General features: G+C 31.9%; 2 protein-coding genes across 2 annotated transcripts; one reads left to right on the plus strand and one right to left on the minus strand.

The window, feature by feature from the left end:
* The first annotated feature begins 1,118 nt into the window (after positions 1 to 1,118).
* On the plus strand, positions 1,119 to 4,199 carry LOC100268022 (deSI-like protein At4g17486). The gene is made up of 3 exons (XM_010650400.3): positions 1,119 to 1,586; positions 2,416 to 2,703; positions 3,708 to 4,199. Exons 1-3 carry the CDS (start codon positions 1,454 to 1,456, stop codon positions 3,965 to 3,967), a joined length of 681 nt encoding a protein of 226 aa, XP_010648702.1. The 5' UTR covers positions 1,119 to 1,453; the 3' UTR covers positions 3,968 to 4,199.
* A 6,448-nt stretch (positions 4,200 to 10,647) lies between these two features.
* On the minus strand, positions 10,648 to 12,295 carry LOC100262872 (uncharacterized). The gene has a single exon (XM_002285325.4). The coding sequence runs from the start codon at positions 12,097 to 12,099 to the stop codon at positions 10,984 to 10,986; it is 1,116 nt and encodes a 371-aa protein (XP_002285361.1). The 5' UTR covers positions 12,100 to 12,295; the 3' UTR covers positions 10,648 to 10,983.
* Between the last annotated feature and the right edge of the window lie 7,452 nt (positions 12,296 to 19,747).

Here is a 19,747-nt window from a genome sequence, read left to right on the forward strand (position 1 = left end):
GGAAGAAAAAAAAAGAACTTATGGTTATGTTTGGTGTCCATAAATTACAAATGAAAGAAAATAAATATTAAAGAAAATGAATTTTTTTAAATGTTTGTTGTCTTATAAAAAATATAAAATAAAATTCAAATATAATTAAAACTTATTATAAACTTATACATTTTAAAATTATTTTATCTTTGTATCAAGTTAAAATAAGTTTGAAGTTGTAAATAAAAATAATTTTTAAACTTTAAATCTATTTTTCTATTTTTATTTTTCTTCACTTTTTTTTCAATTTATTTTTTCTTTACATTTTCTCTCAAATTTTTTCAAAACCAAATATAACCTTAAATTTGAGTTTTAAGTCAAAATAGTCCTTTTTATGGAAAAAAAAAAACAAATTAATCACTTTGCCAAACTTATATTCAAAACATTCGTTTTATTGTCATGTAAGAGTCATATTATTAATTTTTTTTATAATTTAAATTGAAAACTCAATTGTCAAATGAAGTTTTAATTAAAAAATGAAGTATTGATTGTCAATTATCACTCTATTTTTTTTAACCTAAAATCTCAATTATCAATTGAAACTTTATTTTTATGGGAGGATGATTCCACTCGGCACGGTCAAATCACTAAGGCTAACTTTTGTCTCTTTGCACTCAAAGGCTAATTTTCGTCTATTTGAGAAAACCTTTGCACACCTTCGTTACCTTTTAGAAGGTTTACGCGTCATGAAAACTATCTATCTAAGACTGTCCCTTATCCCATAAGTCCTGATACAAGGTTAGAATTCTAACTCTTTCAAAGTGGTATCTTATTGATGACTTGAGCCCCTTAAAAGGATGCCCGAGAAAGAGGTCACCCTCAATATAAATTTTGGCTTTATCACCTTTATTTAACTCTTTGGAAAATAAAAATATGAAAAAAAAAAAATTATAAGTATTAATCTTGCCGGTGCACGTCATTCATGGAGTCACATGGGAAAAATCTGTCAGGAATTATAAATCATACTATTATTTCATATTTAATTATTCTAATGTTTTGAATTTAGTAGTAATTATAGAATAACTAAATAAATAAAGAGCAAATTAAGGAAGCACATGGTCACATAGGTGGCCCAAAATTAAATATGGAAGATACTAAAATATCCAAATGAAAAAATGGATTCAAAAATGGCATTTCCGTAATTTGGCGGAAATCGCAGGGCCATAATAATTATAAAAGAAAAAACAAAAAATCTAAAGGTATAAGGCGACGCCTTCACGGCAAAGTGACGGTGCGGCAGTTTCGGCCGCCGGTGTCTAAAGAGTAAAGCCGCAGTCATCGTCTTCTAATTCTTTTTCCCGTCTTCTTCAAAACCCTAATATTTTCCTAATTTCCAATTTTTCACCCTCTGACATTTCTGTATTTTCGGCAAGGCTCCTCCCAGTGTGTGAGGCGGAGAGAGTGCAGAGAAAAGTGGAACAAAATGTTGTGTAGAATGATGAGCCGGAAGAGGAAGACCGGTTCTGTTCCGGTTTATCTGAACGTCTACGATCTCACTCCGATGAATGGCTATGCGTATTGGCTAGGTCTTGGAATTTATCATTCTGGTGTTCAAGGTTTGTGTGTTTGTGTTTTTTTGTTTTTTTGTTTTCCTTTTTTTTAGGTGTTTTCTTGGCAGCCAAACGTTGATTTAAGGGTTTCAGTTTGATTGTTCTTTTTTGGTGGGTTTGAAGTCAGATCCATTGTTATATGAGCTGTGGTGTGTTTGGCTGCAGAGAAAATTGAAGAAAAGGAAATTGAATTGGATATTGGGGTTTCTGTTGTTTGGTTTCCAGGGAGAGCCAAGCAACCACCTCACGACTTGGCTTTTAATAACAAAAACCGACAAATGTTAGGGTTCAATTTCTTTTTCTCAGTTCGTTTGGGTACTGTGGGAAGGTAGGGAATGAAAGTGAAATTAAAATTCGGAATCTTGGTTCTTTCGTTATTTTGGAGCCCACTCAGCTGAGCCTAAATACTACGCTTTTTTCAGTTTGTTTTGGAGACCAAAACAAATTTGAGAGCATCGGTTTCGGTATTTGGTTTCTCGATTGCTGTTTTGGTCGCTGAGAAAAGGTTGGAAATGAGAAAATTTTAGAATTATCATTTTTGAGACTATAGAAAACACAAATCCATATCCAACTGAGCCTTTGGCTTGGTTATGTTGAATTTTTTATGTTTTTGGAAATTTATTACAATATGAGACATGAAGTTTTGAAAATTTTCATTTCATTTTTTTTCCACCATTTTTCTCCACAACCAAACAGATGGTAAGAAAATCCAGCCAGGAAAGAGGTTGGTTCAGTAGATTTTGGTGTCTGTTTATTCTCTTTAATTTCCTTGGTAAATTAATTTTTCTGATTCGGAATTCTTGAAATATGCTCTTCTGCTTTGATTTTGCTGTAGTTCATGGAGTTGAATATGCCTTTGGGGCTCACGAGCACCCAACGACAGGGATTTTTGAAGTGGAGCCAAAGCAGTGCCCTGGTTTCACATTCAGAAAATCGATACTGATAGGGAGAACGGATCTAGGCCCCAAAGATGTCCGTTCATTCATGGAGAAACTTGCAGAGGAATACTCGGGCAACACGTACAACCTTATCACCAGGAATTGCAACCACTTCTGCAATGATGTTTGCAATCGATTAACAGGGAAACCGATTCCTCGATGGGTTAACCGGCTCGCTAGGCTCGGTAAGAAATGAATTGCGCTGCTACTATTTGTTTACTGTTTCTGAGAAAGCTGAACCGACGGTGAAAAAGATAGAAAATTGTAGGGTCCATTAGAATTAGCTTTATGAAGCATGTTTCCTACTTAGGAAAAAGTGAAAGAACAAAGTTGTAATACATTTGGTGGGTGAAAATTATTCTAAAGCAAATCATCGGAGCAATTCCTTCCATGGCCATTTCCCCTTCTATAGCTATTGCCCATTGATATTTTCATTCCTGCAGAATTGTCTCCCTATGATGAACCACTATCACCCTCAGCATTCTTTGCAACTGCTCAATTGGTATTGTGATTACCAATGTAAAAGAAACACCATAACCACAACCCCTCTAATGTCGGTACTACCTCCATCCCCGCTAAATCATTGCTAGTTCTGCCAAACAAATCTAGGTTAGTATGTGTGTTTCAAAGCAATGTTTTTGGATGCCATGAATTGTATCAGAAATTGAAAATTTTGCTCCCTATTAAGAAAAAAACTATAGAAGAATAATAGAAAATAGAAAACAAAGAGGCTCCTGAAGAAAATGTTCTCTCTCCTTTTTCTTTTACATTTCATTACCAAAAAGTGATCAAAATACAGCCACACCAAACAGCTGTTGAATGGCATCATGTTTCATTGTGATTGTAGTATTTGTGAGCTATATTGTTGAAATGTGCGAGGAATATGGTTGATCTGGTTTGTTGGCCTAACCAAGGGGGATAAATCTTCTGTTCTAAGGTGGGATACCATAGTAGCTCTTATGCAGGGATTAACCCCTGCAACTCCATATCTTTTGGTAAAGACGTTATGGGATTAGCCCCCTCTATATTTATGTTTTCAAGCACAACAATGGGGTTTGCAACATCATATCTGCAATCTGCTTCTCTCAAACCCCAATTGTAGCATTAACGTGTTTTATCTCTTTCTTTCTCCCTACCCAAATGAAGCATAACTTTATAATGATGTTGTTTCTTATGTGAATTTGGTTAGGTTTTCTCTGCAACTGTGTTCTTCCAGTGAGTTTGAATGAGACAAAGGTTCGGCAAGTTAGATCAGAAGATAGGGTTTGCCAAGGAGAGAAGAAGAAACTAAGAAGTCATTCAAGTAGGTTTGTATCTTCTTCTAACACTCCTCCTTCATTGTCACCTCACTCCTCAGGTTCAGCAAACAGAAGTTGTAGACAAAAACGTTGTCTTCCTCCATCTTCATCTTTGATACACAAGTCTTCACCTTCAACATTGAAGCTTTAATGATGGTGGGTTTGGAACTTGTGGGCTTTATGATAGAAAAACGATGGGACAAAATTGCAAATAATCATTTTGTGCCCCATATGTTTATCTGCTTCTGCATGTCTTTTAAATTATATAATAGCAGTAACAGTTGCTTGGAAAGAGTTGCAGCTTTGGTGCTTTTTGTAAAATGCTTTTTCGGGTTTTTTCCCTTTCTGAATGGAAATATAGTTTGTTTGTTGTTTTTTCTTTCTCTCTTTCTCCAATTATGATTTCTTTTAGGCTATATTTTGTGCTGCTGGAGGTGGATTATTAGACTACGTAGTGGATGTCATGGCCTTAAATATTATGGCCTTAAATATTTTTTGACATATCATTATCTCCATTTATATCATAAACATCCACGAGTGCCAATATACATTTCCATATTTCTTTGTCTGCCATTCTACATTTTGCTCCTATTTTGTACAAATTTTCTTTATGAATATTCAGCTGTCTCCATCTCAGCATTTTTCAGGACCCTGATATGATGCTGGATGTCTATTGAAATGTGTCTCAGCTTCGTTGAATGTAAACATGGCATGCTTGTTTGGATACATGTTGGTGGAACCCATACTTGCTTCTTTTTCTTGTATCATATTATGGAGAGAGATGGGCTGCCTGTCGTATGGGGAAAGGCTAAGGCTCGTCAAATGAAATTTTTTTTAATAACCCATTATCCTCTTTTTCCAACCAAGGGTTGTTGCTTCTTGTTCTGTCGGTTGCTTAAACCAATTTTCCCCATACGACTCTTATCTTTGAAGTCAAAATTATCATACAGAAACCACGTATGAGGTTTCCTATGTCAGCATCAATAGATTGGATCTGGACCTGGACCCATCATGTGATATGTCTAGGAAATAAAATGTTGTGGTCCATGCTTTGAAGCCGTTAGGTATTTGTGGCTTTTAATTCCCCTTTGGACAAGAATGGCCATATTATGATGGCTGAAGCTCACTGAATCAGGCTCATTTTCTTTTCTAGTTGTTTCATTGGTTGATAGTTCTTAATTCTATTTTTTATTTTTTATGTCCAAATGGTTTGGATATATGATACTACAGGTTTGAGCCGCCTAGATTTGTCCAATCATGCTCAGTGTGTGTGTTAACCTATCCAGTGCTCCCTCTAGGATTTAGGGTTTATTTAGTTGAATCCATATATGAAAGTATGGGAAATTTGAGGAATGTTGATGGTTGGATTTTATAGAAATATTGAATGGAAATTTCGGAAAAAATTTTTGGTGGGATGAAAATTTATATGATTTATGAAAGTATTGGAAAAAAGTTTTAAAAAAAATGATAAGACATGATATAATATCCATATTGAAATTGATTTTTTTAAAGAAAACAATATATGCGTAATAAAATTTGCGACTCTGGATAAAAATATGATATGTGATGATATATATATATATATGTACTCAATATTAACGTGGAAGTAAAAGTTTCATTTAATTGAATGCTAATATTTTGTATAAATTATTTTTTGAGGTTTTTATTTAATACCAAAATGAGAACTAATCCTTATGACATTTAGACCACATTAACATAAAAAATGTTGGTACCATGATATGAGGTTTACATTATATTGATTGTAAGAATGAACATGTCGGAGGTCTCTTGGTTTAATCTCATTACATCTATATGAAAATGAGACCTTGAGTTCACCATGTGTTTGTTTAAAATTAATTCTTACTGTATATGATTTGGAATGTCATATGACATTTGTGGAGGAGAATAGCTAAATATATCATAGCCTTTATTGTCAAATTTGTTCATAATCATAAACATAAGAAGGATAAACGTTTGCTTGGACTTAAAATATTATATCCTCTGTTGGGTCTCAATCTTATCATGTACTCATCATTTTTCTGTCCTATACGTCTTTTCTGTAGCTCTTATGTTTAAATCGATTCTTCTAGAGCTACGGTCTTTATCTTACAAGTAGCGGGTGAAATCAACTTTATAATTGAATAAACTCAACGGATGTTGTTTTTTGGTCATATTAGCCAAATATCCTTTTCAAATTATCATCATTGTCATCATTTTCACCATCATCTTCATCTCTTTTTGAGGTAATATAATTGTGGACCAAAATTTTCATCCTTATCATCCAAGTGTAATGTTGAAACAATTGATTGTCCCTTTCTTTCTCAAATTATTGAAATATTCAAGGGATAAGAAAAATCCAACTTTGCGACTTTTTAATTCTCAGTTATCCTATCATATAAATTTAGTTTCATATTTTAATAATAAAAAACTAATTTTTGAAGTTCGATTAAAATTTTTAACTTTTAATTCCTTTTTTAGTTGAGCTTTGTTAAGGGTTGCGAATGCTTTGTTAAGGGAGTTGTTGATTGGTTTGCAAAGGGGGAGTAGTGGACAACAATGACCAAATCTTAGGGGCATTGCACTAGACCCCCCTTAGTAATTTTTGCTGAGGGGCCTGGCAAAATTAATGAGAGACCACTGGGTAGCAAAATGTCCTTTCTTAAGCTTCTGCTCCTTCACATAGCTTGTTTTTTTGTCTTATTTTTGTTGCAGAAACGTGCACAAACACATCAATGAACCTTAAAGGTGATAGAATTAGCTATCTTGTGAAACTCATTAGGATCACATCATTGAAGATACAATAAATAGCATTAGCACCGACTTCATTAGTCTTATTATCAACTCTATCTCATTCTTGTTTGGGCTTAATTTCAATTGTGAATCTACCATTTTTATGCACAAGCATGGTTGGTGACCATCTAAATTCCATTGCATTCCAAATTCTTCCATTTTGCATTTCAAGAAAAAAATTCATGCGACTAGTGAGGGTGATCGTTACCATCAAAGAAAAAAAAAAAGATAATTAATAAATGCTCCCACTTTTAATGATAAGTTGGATTATATCTTTATTATAGAACTTTTTCATTTGTATAAGTAATCAACCATGATTGTTTATAAAGTTGATCATGAAATTTTTTTTTGCACCCGTTGCTAGACTTAAGTTTATTAGAATACTTCTTGCATTTGCATGTTTTAAAGATTTTATCTTATATTTAATGGATGTGAAAAGTTTTTTTTTTCAAATGGTTACATTTCGAAGGAAGTTTATACAGAATAACATCTTGGTTTTAAGAAATCAAAAGTTTTTAAATTATGTTTTTAAATTTAAAAAGATACTTTATATTTTAAAACAAACACCTAGAGGTTGGTACGCCTGATTAAGAAAATTTCTTTTAGAAAATAGTTTTAAAATGGGAAACATTATGAAGACACTTCTATTAGAAGAAACAAACTTGATTTTTGACCAAGCTGTCTAATTTTAGTGAAAATTTCTTTGCTAGGGAAGTGTTTTGATTAATGCGCCACTTCTTCAGATCAAGACTCAACTGATGTCACAAAAAAATCATGGAGCCAATTGAGCCACCTTTTAGGGTTGGGGTATATACCTATGGGAGAAGATCTCCCAAAATTGGAAGACAATGCCACCTAAGAACCGTAGTTTTTTTTTTTTTTTTTCAATTTAGGTAAGAACCGCAATTTTGAAATAATGAAGTGGCATTTAAAAAATATGGCTTCTTATTATGTACTTAAATTGCATTTAAAAAATACAACATTGATTTATAGGGAAACCTCATTTCGAATATGCCTTCTCTAAATTTTGAGAAAGTAGTTTAAATTCAAAATATGGTTTTTGATCTTGTCCTAAGACCGCACGGCTTATATTTTTTAATTGAAGCCGCACAACAGACCATTTTGACCCAATATTCACACAATTCTGAGTTTTAACCAGCTACAGAGGCTGCCTGAAAAGCTTCTCTCGGCTTGATTCAGGCAATGCTTGCAAAGCTAGGGCCTAGGGGTCACGCAGGCCTACATCAGATCAGCCCCATGGGCCATTCCACTAAGAGACACCACCCCCTTTTCGGACTCTTAAGCCCACCTAACAATCCCCCTTATCGGCTCTTCTCCCAATACTGAAATTTCAATGTTAGTCAGATGGGTCAAGCCCCAATTTTTGTACTGGGTTTTGGGGCATGTGTTCCAATAAGTCTTTTAATCATAAACAATTCAACAGTGGGCAAACTTTAATCTAAAGATAGTATTTTCATCTACCTTTTCTACCTATTGCATTGGAATTGTAGATGAACACGATAAATTTTTTGGAGCTTGTGATTCAACTCATTTTTCATGCATGATTCCCACTAGCTGCCTTTCTTGTCTACCACCTCTTTTGAAATTCCAAAGCTAACTCTCTAAATATATTATTTGACTTCAAATTTTTATATGTCAAAAGTGTTTTCTTTTGACTGTAATCGCATACCATTTACCAGTTGAAAACATTAAATTATAGATATAAAAATAATAGAATCATTTATGATTGGACTAAGTATAAATATGGTTCGAAAAGAATATTCGTCTTTTTATTAAACATGATAATTCATTAGATATAAAGTTTCTTTGATCGGAAAAATTTAGGTAGGGTTAAACATATTTATGATTTTGAATTGAGTTACCCATTATTGAAAAAGAATAAATTAGGTTGAAATTTGGTGTGGTGTATGTGGGTGGATCCCATGGGGGAAGAGGTACGAACATACAGGTGCAATGCAGCCGTCAAGCCCATTTTGGATCCTTAATCCTTAAGCAGCCGAAAAGTCACATTTGGCGGCTGTGACAGAAACCCTGGCAACCCATGATAAACCCTTCAGCCCTCTTACAAGGGTTTTACCCATTCTTCATTTCAAAGTCCTTGCCTGAACCCACATTCCATGGCTCTTGTGCAAATTTGTTTTCTTTTGACTTCAAATACTTTTTCTTAGTCTATAGCGTCGAAGAAAGGATTTGTTTTTAAAGGGTTTTCTTTTTCTCTTTTTTCCTTTTTTCCTTTTAATTGTTTTCCAAACACACGATAGGACATGAGACTTTTGGGGTGATTTTCTTCTTTTGTATACGTTTTCTAATGCGAAATCTTTTAGGGTATGTTTAGTTTAAAATACTGAGAAAAGAAGAAAAATAACAAAAAAAATAATTTTCTTATATTTAGTTTTATAATTAAAAATAATAATAAATTAACATATTTTAAAATTATTTAATCCTTATTTAGAAGAGTTAAACAAGTAAAATGAGGTTAAAATAATGGATAAAAAATATAATTTAATATTTAAAAATTTTAAAATAAATATTTATATTAAATATATTAGTTTATATTTAAAAATTTTAAAAACTAAATTTAAAATCATGAAATATATATATATATAAATCACCAACAATTTTTTTCCCATTAGATGAGGAATATATTTTCTTTCCATGGATAGATTAGGAAACAAAAAAAATTGTCACCTATCCTTTAAGAGCTCATTCAAAATTTCTTTATTTTTCATTTGTTTTTATACTAAAACCCTAATTTTTTTAATGAGTTAGGAAAACATTTTTTAGAAAATATAAAACTTTTGTATAGATTTTTTGAGTGCTCTAGGACAATTGAACATGTTCGAGCATTCAACATGGTTTTCTTCGTTTTGTATATAAATTTTCACTTAAATTGCTCCAAATTGATTTTAAGTATTCATTGATCGCCTTTCAAACTTAATTATAGTTAAAATTTACATTTTATCATATTATTAATTTATCTAAATTCAAGCTCAAACATGACACCAATGGTTGTAAGTTGGCATGGTAGTTCACTTAACTTGCTCTTGAGGAAAAGATAGCACTTCAATTGGTTTCCTTAATGTACATCCCAGCCATTTTCTAAATTTATTGTTGATTAATATCCATTTAACTTTGGATATATTACTCAATTTTAAACGTAGATGAGTTACCAATTATGTCGACATCTCAATCGTTGCAAATACATGATAAAATCTAGGTCATTGAATAATGATACAAATACGAGACCAAAAGACTTACTTGACTACGTGCTTAGTGTCATACCTTCACTATGTTGGGAAAATATAATAACATCCTTATCATGACGAGTGCCGCAATTGCAAAACCCTTTACTAAGATCCTAGTCCCTGTCCACAGGGTGAGAACTGCCACCGGGTTCTGACCGCCTTGATTCGGTTTTTCAATTCATACTAATTTGGCATTATAGTAGGAAATCTTATTCTTAAAAAGATTTTTATTTTTAATATTGGTTGATAACAATAGAAAGGAGAATTATTTGGGCATGATAGAAGGCCACATTGTTGTACTTTTTCCATGAGGGGTCACCTTTGTTGTACCAGACAAATAGTGCAACATAAAAGGCTTTTAATGTTAACCTAAATTATTTTCATAAAGGTGAGTGGGTAAATTGGGGACATTAGTGAGTAGGGGTAGATTCTCCTGTGGAATCACAGTAGCAGGTCAAGTTCACCGGTCACTGCAGTAAAATTATTATAAATACAAGTAAAATTGATAAAATCAGTGTAAAAATTTATTAAATTAAATTAAATTTATTTTATAGATGAAATTCCATGAAGACCCACCACACCCACTCTCTCACATGCATCTTGTCCTCATTATTCCTCCAAAACCCATGAATTTTCACACCAACTACTATTCCAATCGAAATCAAACAACTCACACCAGCTCACAAGAGAGGGACACAAGAAAATCTTCAAGGAAAAGAATAAAACCAACTCATTTGACTCAGTATAGATCTATAATACCCACAACAAAATTAAATCAAGGAACAAATGATTCTGTACTACTGCTTTAATCACCAATCTCTTTACAATATTTTACACATCTTCAGCAAAAACACAGAATTAATTTGAAGAACACGAAAGCAAATAAATCATTTACCTTTTTTGGTGGCAGACAAGCTGAAAATTTGTCAGAGTGATTGATCTATCTATCTTTGAATCTATGTATTTCTTTTTTCTTTTTATTGGTTTTATTTTTTTTTGAGTTTATTATGTTCAATAACAAATGGGTTAGTGATGAGAGAGAATCCATGTATTACCAGTTACAGAAGATTATAGAATCCGGCCATGGGATGAATGGATCATTTCTTGATCATCAGCTCTTCCAAGCGTAAACCAGAAGGGAAAACCCAGAAGGGCTCTTCAACTCCATCTCCTCCGTGCTTGCCCATTCCATCACAGAAGAACTGCACCCAGATGAAGCTGAAGACAGGGAAGATGATGATGAGCTTCTGGTAGTTTTCAGCAGGCTCTTCTTCATCTTCTTCCTCTCGATTCCGTTCATCCCAAACCCACACAGCGCCATCCCGTTCTTCTCATTCAAATGCTGCTGCTGCTGCTGCAACTCTTCGTCTTCTTCCTCAAACCCTACTCTCTCGAACTTGAACATGAACACTGCATGGCTCTCCATTACATCGTCGAACAACCAGTTGTACACGTCCCACGACACCTGTATTGGGATCCCATCAACTTCAATCTTCTCGTTTCCTCTGAATTTCCACTTGAGCCGCTTTATCTGCAAGACCCTTTTCCGATCAACGCTGAAGGAGAGTCTCGGGTCGTCTCCCACGCTGCAATCTATGCTAATCTCCCTGGTTTTCCCTCCGAAGCTCGCTCTTGTTGTGTAAACCTTGTTTCCAAACACATGCTCTCTTCTCAAAACCAAAACTTGCGTTCTCTCAGCCTTTTTAGCTCTGGTTTTGTTGTAAGCTTCTTTCTCAGAGTCCCCCACCAGAAGGATCATCTCGCCGTCGGCGACCACAGCGACGTAGAATCCGTGCTGGGGTTCCGGCCAGGATCCAAATTTAGCTCGTGTGAGATCCCAAAATACACGAATATCCCGACCTCCGGGAGCACCGGCTACGTGGAGCTTCTTGGACCCATACTTCTTCCAGAAGACAAAGGGCTTGATATGGAGGTGAAAAGCTGGGGTAGAGAGCGAAAGAGGGTTGGAAAGAGAAAGAGGAGAGAGGTTAGCGGCGGCGGAGGGGTGGAGCTGGAGGTGGAGGGATCGGCCGAAGAAGTTGCGGGACCAGGTGAGAGTGAAGATGCCAAGATCCGTGTGGTAGACGCAGGTGGCGAGATTGGGGTTCCCGGAACCGGCAGGCGCCTCCGGCGGCCGGAGGTGGTCAACGGCGGCGGCGGCGGCTGCTGCAGGGGCGGATGGTGGCCTGAAGCATGAAGGGAACGGAGAGGAATGGTGGTCAGACATGTTGAAGGGCTTGGATTGTGATGAGATTTTCTAGGGTTTTGGAGTTTATATAAGACCCAACCCCCATGGGTTTATAGAGACAGAGACATTGGGTGGGACAGCTGAGAAACAGAGTCTAGAGAGAGAAAGGGTTTATAGACTCCAGAAAATAGAAATGTAGAAGACGGAGGAGACAATGAAAAATTAATAATAACAATAATTATTATTATTATTAGAATTTTATTACATATATCTGATGAAAGTGTTGTTCACGTTAAGAAAAGTACAAACTTTTATGGGAAGCTTCACTTGTATTTCGCTCTACCCTCTTTTCCCATTTTTAATATTATTTTTATTTTCCAATTTAACTTCGAATCACGTGCCCTATGAGAAAATGATGAAATTTTGTTCAATCTACCCATGCTAAAAAAAAAATTAAAAATTTGAACCGTTAAAAAGATTTTAAATTTTGGTGGGTCCAAGGCCCATGTTGGCCTTCTCCCTAGTCGGCAATCACATGTACAACACCTGTCATTGATATTTTTTTTTTATAAAATTAAAAGAAAAAAAAAATGAAAAAGAAAATGAAAATGTGTGTGAATGTAACTTAACACATTTCATGTTGTTTCCTAACATTATCCAAACTCCTTCAATCAACTCTATCCATTCTTGGAAAAGTTAAGGTAATTACATAATTATCGCCTAAATTACCTAAAATGTTTCTGACTCCATCAACTACTTTAAATATCTTTGATGATTATTTAATTCATAAAAAAAAATCTAAAAGAGAAAAAAAATATCAAGGAAAAGGGTAAGGAAAAATACTTAAAGAAAAGATGACCAAAATATTTATTTATTTATTTTTGTTTTCTTTATAGGAATATAAGAAAAGTTTGCACAAAATTTATTTTTTAATAATTTATTTATTTATTTTTAATTTTTCTACCATAAGGAGCTCATTTGAAAAAACTTGTTTTGTTTCCAATGAAGCTGAAAGTGAAATTAAAGTCAAATTCATAATTTTTAAATTTTTAAATGATTATATTAATATTAAAAAAGTTTTATTAAATATAAAGTGATTTCTTACTTAACTTAGAATAGAGTTTTTATAATATATATATATATATATATTATTAATTTTCATATTATGTTTTTTTTTTAAGTTATAAACTCTTTGAACAAAATTACGTAAAAACTCTTATCAAATTTAAAAAAAGCTTTTTATAGAAGCTCTTTGAATAAAATTATGCAAAAAATCTTATTAAATTAAAAAAAACTTTTAATTTTTGAGAATTCAATTCAAATAAAGATAAAATTTTATAATTATTTTTAATCTTTTTTTTTATACACATTTTTCCTTTCTTTAAATTGCCCTAAAACCAAACATAGTGTTTGTGTAACAAGTAGAATATTTGATTTTTTTTTTTTATGATTTTATTTGCATGAGATTTATCACTAGCTTAAAAATAAGGGCATTTAAACTATTAATAATAATGTCTTGTTAATTTATCATGGTAGCTGTTTGGTACAACCATACAAGCTTAAAGCACCAAAAAAAATGTTATCGTTCCACTAAAAAATTAATAATCTAATGAATTAATGATTAATCAATCTAGCATTATTCTAAAAAAACTATAATCCATAAAAAAAAAAAAATTAATTGGTATAGAAGGAGAGAATGATTAATCAATCTAGCAATATGTTAAAAACATTATAATATGATCAAATTGTTGGAGAGAGAGAGATGTTGGGGCCCTTGGCATAACACATCTTATGTTGGTCACCCACTTTTTAGTTGAAACATAACATGTGTAATCAATGAATCATATAATATATATACAAATTGCAAATCAAATGGGCAAAAATAGACAACCCTAACCACTTGGTTAATGCACTCTTTGACCAATAATTGTAAGACCCCATTAGGGATCTTGCAAAGAAAACACCATACAACCAAGAATGGATGGGTGGGTGAGGTCATTTTAATCCTAATATTGAATTTTGAGCAAAAATAATTCCTAAACTAGTTCTTCTCGGTTGTGTGGGCATCCATGTAACATAGGGTTTTTCTTTTTTCCTTTTAACATCATAATTTGAATTTCTTTAAAAATATAAAACTGTAATTAGTAACCATGATTTTAACCATTTTTTTTAAAAAAATTCAAAATTATAGTTATCAACTATGATTTTATAATGGATGAGAAGCCTTAGTTTGAAAATTATTTTACTAATAAATTTAATTTATAGATAAGTTTTTAAGTAAATTATTTTTGTTTAAAACTCAATCCGGAGTAAGAAAAACCCCAAATGACATGTCCAATCAAACGGGGTACCCTCAAAGATAAGGGTCACAAGTCACAACATAGTTATTAATTATGATTTTATGACATAAATATCTGTATGAATGAAAAGACCTATTTTGAGAATTATTTTATTAGTAAATTTAATTTATAAATAATTTTTTAAATAAATTATTTTTGCTCCAAAACACGATCCAAATCCAAATCGAGTAATCAAGACCTAGCGACATGTCCAATCGAATGGGGGGTACCCTCAAAGACAAGGGTCACAAGTCACAACATACAAACCTTGTCTTAAGTTGCTTTCATATCAATCACAAACCAACCACACCATACAAATTGTCCAACTCCTCAACCCAAGCCTTCTTGGTTAGGGTTATCAGTTATGATAGTTTCGAATGTGTGTCCTATGGTTGAGACTATATGGTGTTGCTTTTATTTTTTGTTAGCTGGCATATATGGTCACTTTAGGTACAAGATTAATATACTAGTTGTACCTGCAAGGTGGTGGACCAATTTTTTTAGTTGCGTCCATCTAATCCTAGACACCAAGAATTAATGTGTCATGATAGTTATTATGGTTAGATGAGAAAAAAATTTATACTTAATTTTGGTCATTTTCTTTGTCGGAAAGGTCTAGGAAGTTTCTCGGTTATCATACCATATGCAAAATAGATAAAGAGAGACTTTAGGAAAGACAATTGAGATGGGGATTGTGATTCTTGTGAATCTTGTGAATTAGATAGTCATTAAAATGATTAATAAATGTTAGACAAGATTTATGCATAATTATAATAATTAAAAAAAAAACTATTTTATAAAAATTATTATAATTTGAGATTTCCGGTGAAAGTCATTTTTTAATTAAGAAAAATTTAATATGAAATATAAATTTACTTTTTGAAAAAATAAGATTAATTCATTCATCGTTTAAAAAGATGAGTTCAATCTAAAAAATAAATGTGTTGTTTGAAATAATTTCGGTATAAAAACAAAACAAGTAAAATGAAGGAATATTTATCACAAAAAAGTATTATATTTTTGTATTTATTTTTAAAATAAATCATATTTAAAAAAAATATTGAAAACTAGAGGTCAGCTAAAAAGGGTCTTAGGGGATTGACATGGTTAATCCAAAAGAAGAGTTCATAGGGAAATGAGACGAGAGAAAGGCCAATGGTTGAACAAGTCAAAACAAAGTTCAAATTGCTTTTGAATTGTCCTCTTGTGGGTGGATCCAATTTTATGATCATGAGCCACCTGCAATTGACCTCCACTCTACCAATTCTTTGGTAATCTTTTTCTTTTTCTTTTTCCTTTTTTGTTCTTTTTATTTTATTTTATTTTTTTGGGTTTAATTATTTTAAGATTTTATTTTGGAATCCCATGTTGAGGGAAAAGGCAACTGATATGGAAAGTAGGAGTCATTCAATTCAAAAGTCAAGAAGTCAAAGTAAATGTAGATGGAGATGGAGGCATTGGGAGATGTGGGAAAAAGAATGGAAGTTGGACTTCAAAAAGTGGACTCAGTCAAAATCTGATTATTGATTTAATAGTATGAGCCTTTGAATGATGTCTTAGAAATTTTGAGGCACCTGTCCTGCACCTGTCCTCCCAATCTGCCTTCTCCTTACTTTCAAGGAAACACTCTGGATTCTTCCCTTGATCCCAAATATCTTACAATGACGAAAAATTCTACCATATAAGAAATATGGTAGAATTTTTTTTGAAAAAATTACAATTTTGAGCTAGTATGGAATCATCAATGGTTAGAAAGAGTTAATTACAAGAAGCTAAAATTAATAAAAAGATGGAATAAATTTTTTATTATGTTATGATCTTTAGGTATTTTTGAGCAACTTTTTCTTACATCGAGCATCCTCTTCAAAATATTTGGTATTTCCGTGAAAATAGGATTGAAAACAAGAGATATAAAATTCATATTATCATATCAAATAATTAGAATCATGGAGATGAGAATGCATAAAAAAATTACAAATATGTGACAAAATCGTGAAATTTCAATCATGGCGAGAGCAAGCTATTGATATTCAACCTTGATGGTGAAATTTTGGATTACGTTTTAGAACCCCAACTAGTAAATTGTCACTAAGAAAAATATAATCTACAAATAATGCATCCTTAAACCCATGAGTTCGCTCCATTTGAACATCTTCTACTAAATCTCCATGCAAATTGTGCATTAAGGTTAGAAGTGGAAAGCTTTATGAGTGAGTTAAAAATTTTCAAAATAACATTTGAATGAAGTTTTTTTAAAATTCATCAACAAGTTTGTCCTTATATCTTTAAATTGTGCCATTAAGATTGTATTTAACTTTGAAAACCATTTGTTCCCAATAACACTTGTAGCAGAGGTAAAAGGAACTAAGCTCTAGGTTTTGTTGTTCATCAAGGCTTTGTATTCATCAAGCATAACACTTATCCAATTCATATTACTAAAGGCTTGACCTAAATTGGTTAGTTCAGTAGTCATAAATTTATAAACTAATATTGAGTTGGACATATAGACTTTGGATTTAAAAATATCTACTCTAAATTTGGTTTTCATAAGATGAGTATTTTTATGAATAAGTTGTGAAGTTGTGGTTTCGGTTCAAGAAAGGGATTATTGAGAATCCAAGGAAAATTGATGGAAGTAGGAATAACAAGAAGGTTTTCAAGAAGATAAGGAAGAAGTATGATGTTGATTGTTATCTATAACGAGACTAGAAAAATGTGATGTTGCTAAATTTTATACACCTAGAACTAAATAATTTTATATACTAAAATTAGTGACATGTGAATTTGACTTGGATATTGAAGGGATTAGAGGTGGTAGAATTTATAGTGAAAAGGATGGATTAGAGCCTCACTTAGATCTCAATGATAATTATATGTAAAAGGAAAGTCATTCTCATTGAAGGAAACACTTGAAACTATATAACTCGACTCTTGTGAGAAGGACAATAATTAAGAAAAACACATTTGGATGCATGGAAAAACAAATTTAGTATGATTATATAACATAAGAAAAGGATGACATGCATATCCAAATGTTTTAAATAATGAATAGTCATGTTAGCTCTAAATAAATAGTCTTGTTAGTTTTAGATTGTGATCGACCCTTCGAGTAGCTTCTTCAGTGCCTCCTATACTTGATTTTGCCAAAAAGGTAAGCTAGGAACTTCGGTAAGCCTATTCAATACTTAAGTCAGCTTTGAGGATTGAAGAATGAAATTTTGGGGAAAATTTCACATGAAATTTTGGCCATTGTAGTCCTTCTTTATATTTGCATTTAATTTAGTAATGTTGTCTTATTAATGATGCATAATGACTATCTATTTATTGCCCAAATAGGCTTTGGTCAAATGGGACCATTTGGACTGACAATGCTTGGGGTGGATGGCCTACCTGACTACCTTATCGCCTAAGTGCCCACAATGCCCTCTTTCTCAATTATTTTTTACTAGATTTCTACTTAGAGCGAGTTAATTGAGAAAAGCTTCTACTTCTGTTCAACTTGCATCATGATGACGTGAATTATTAAGACTATAAATAGATCATAAACCATAAATAGTTTTCTTCAATTTTTGCATATATGATTTGGGAAGATCAAATCTTAAACCCATGAAATTACTCCATGTAAACATCTTCTACTAAATTTCTATACAAATATCCATTTTAAACATGTACCTAGAAGAGAAACCATCCATAATTGAACCATTAAGTTAAGATCACACAAAAACACTAGTTTGCTTTACAATAGGATTAAAAAATTGTAATCTAAACCTTTGAGAAGATGGCACAAGGATAGAGTCATTGTGGTCATCAAGGACTTTATGTGATTAAGGCAAAAGAGGTATGAAAGGAAGGAATTGCCACAAGAGAAGTAGCTGCCATGGTGTTGAGTGAGTGAGACAAAAAGAGAAATTTTTAGAAGGAATCTTATTTTCATTAACAATGAAAGATAAATCCACAAGAGCTTACAAAATATAAGTAAAAGTGCCACTATCAATTATCCAAGCTTGATTATGAGAGGTTGGAAAATAAGCTACTACCATTGCAAGTAGCTCAAAATCCATAAGAACTCAAAATTTTAAAAATATTCATTAAAATATCAAATATAATATTACAAAACTTTTAATAAATACAAAATCACAAAACTTTCAATTTCTTTAAAAAGAAAAAGTCATAGAAAATCATAATTTTCAAAGAAACAAATGAAAAGAAGTAAATTATTATATTGAAAGAATAAAAAAATATTACGATAAGGAAAAAAAATTCATGATGAGAACTAATATTAGACAAATTTTGTGAAAGACTTTGTATATTTTAAGGTAAATTTATTTAAAATTTATGCAACCACTTTTTATTTAAATCCTATCATATATCATACCAATTTGGATAATTAAAAGTTATTAGTATTTAAGTTAGTGGGTGTTTGGTAAACCACCTTTATAACCTAATAACTTTATTTAAGTAATTAAATAAATTAGGTATATTTAGTAAAACAACTTAATGGTATGATTTGAAGTAAGAAACAATTTTAAGTAACAAGTAAAAAGAATTAACTTATTCTTAAGTCAACATTTTCATATCACCTTTTTATCGTCATTTATCCTAGTCACTTCAATGATCTTCTTTATTACTTCACAACTTTCTTTGCTCTAGTTATGATTTATGGGATAAGTATGTTAATTTTATTATTTAAAATAAGTTTTAAGTTAATTTTATCAAACGACTTAAAGTAAAAATTAAGTAATAAGTTTTAAGTTAACAATATAAGTATAATTTAACTTAAAATCAACTTATGTCATTAAGTAACAAGTATTAAATTTTACCAAACATCCTGTTAGTGTTAGTTTTTCATCCCAACAACATTTGATTAGAATTATTTTTTAATTAAAAAAATCATAATTAGATAACTATTTCTAAAAGGTTTTGCATGTTTACTTACAAGATACTTCTCTTTAGTTTGACCCTTTGAAGAATTAAATATCTTTACCCTAATTTATGAAGGAATCTCAAGATTAGAAAGATTCAAATAGAAATGTGTTAGACTACTAATTGAATATCTTCTAATCATTTCTTTAAATTTGAATTCTTCATAGATTCCATACACTGTCTACTCTAAAAAATAAAATGATTAATATGATTTACAACCCTAAACTTAGCCACATAACTTATAATATAAAGTTTGTCAGACCCAAAATCAAATTCTTTGATTAATATAATATATCTCTAGAACTATATATCAAATTGAATAATTCCAATTGAAATAGTGACTAGAATAGGACAAACTTACTTTACAACTATTGCAAAATGAGAGGACACCAACTCAAATGGGATAATTGCAACATAAAAAACAA

The sequence above is a fragment of the Vitis vinifera genome, chromosome 4 (genome assembly GCF_030704535.1).
Source record: "Vitis vinifera cultivar Pinot Noir 40024 chromosome 4, ASM3070453v1".
In the NCBI taxonomy this organism is placed as follows: Eukaryota; Viridiplantae; Streptophyta; class Magnoliopsida; order Vitales; family Vitaceae; genus Vitis; species Vitis vinifera.

Excerpts from the sequence above, each read along its gene's own strand:
- LOC100262872 (XM_002285325.4), bottom strand. The coding sequence starts at position 12,099 with ATGTCTGACCACCATTCCTCTCCGTTCCCTTCATGCTTCAGGCCACCA.
- LOC100268022 (XM_010650400.3), top strand. The coding sequence starts at position 1,454 with ATGTTGTGTAGAATGATGAGCCGGAAGAGGAAGACCGGTTCTGTTCCG. Across the intron at positions 1,587-2,415 it reads TTATCATTCTGGTGTTCAAG|TTCATGGAGTTGAATATGCC; the intron begins GTTTGTGTGTTT and ends ATTTTGCTGTAG. Across the intron at positions 2,704-3,707 it reads TAACCGGCTCGCTAGGCTCG|GTTTTCTCTGCAACTGTGTT; the intron begins GTAAGAAATGAA and ends GAATTTGGTTAG.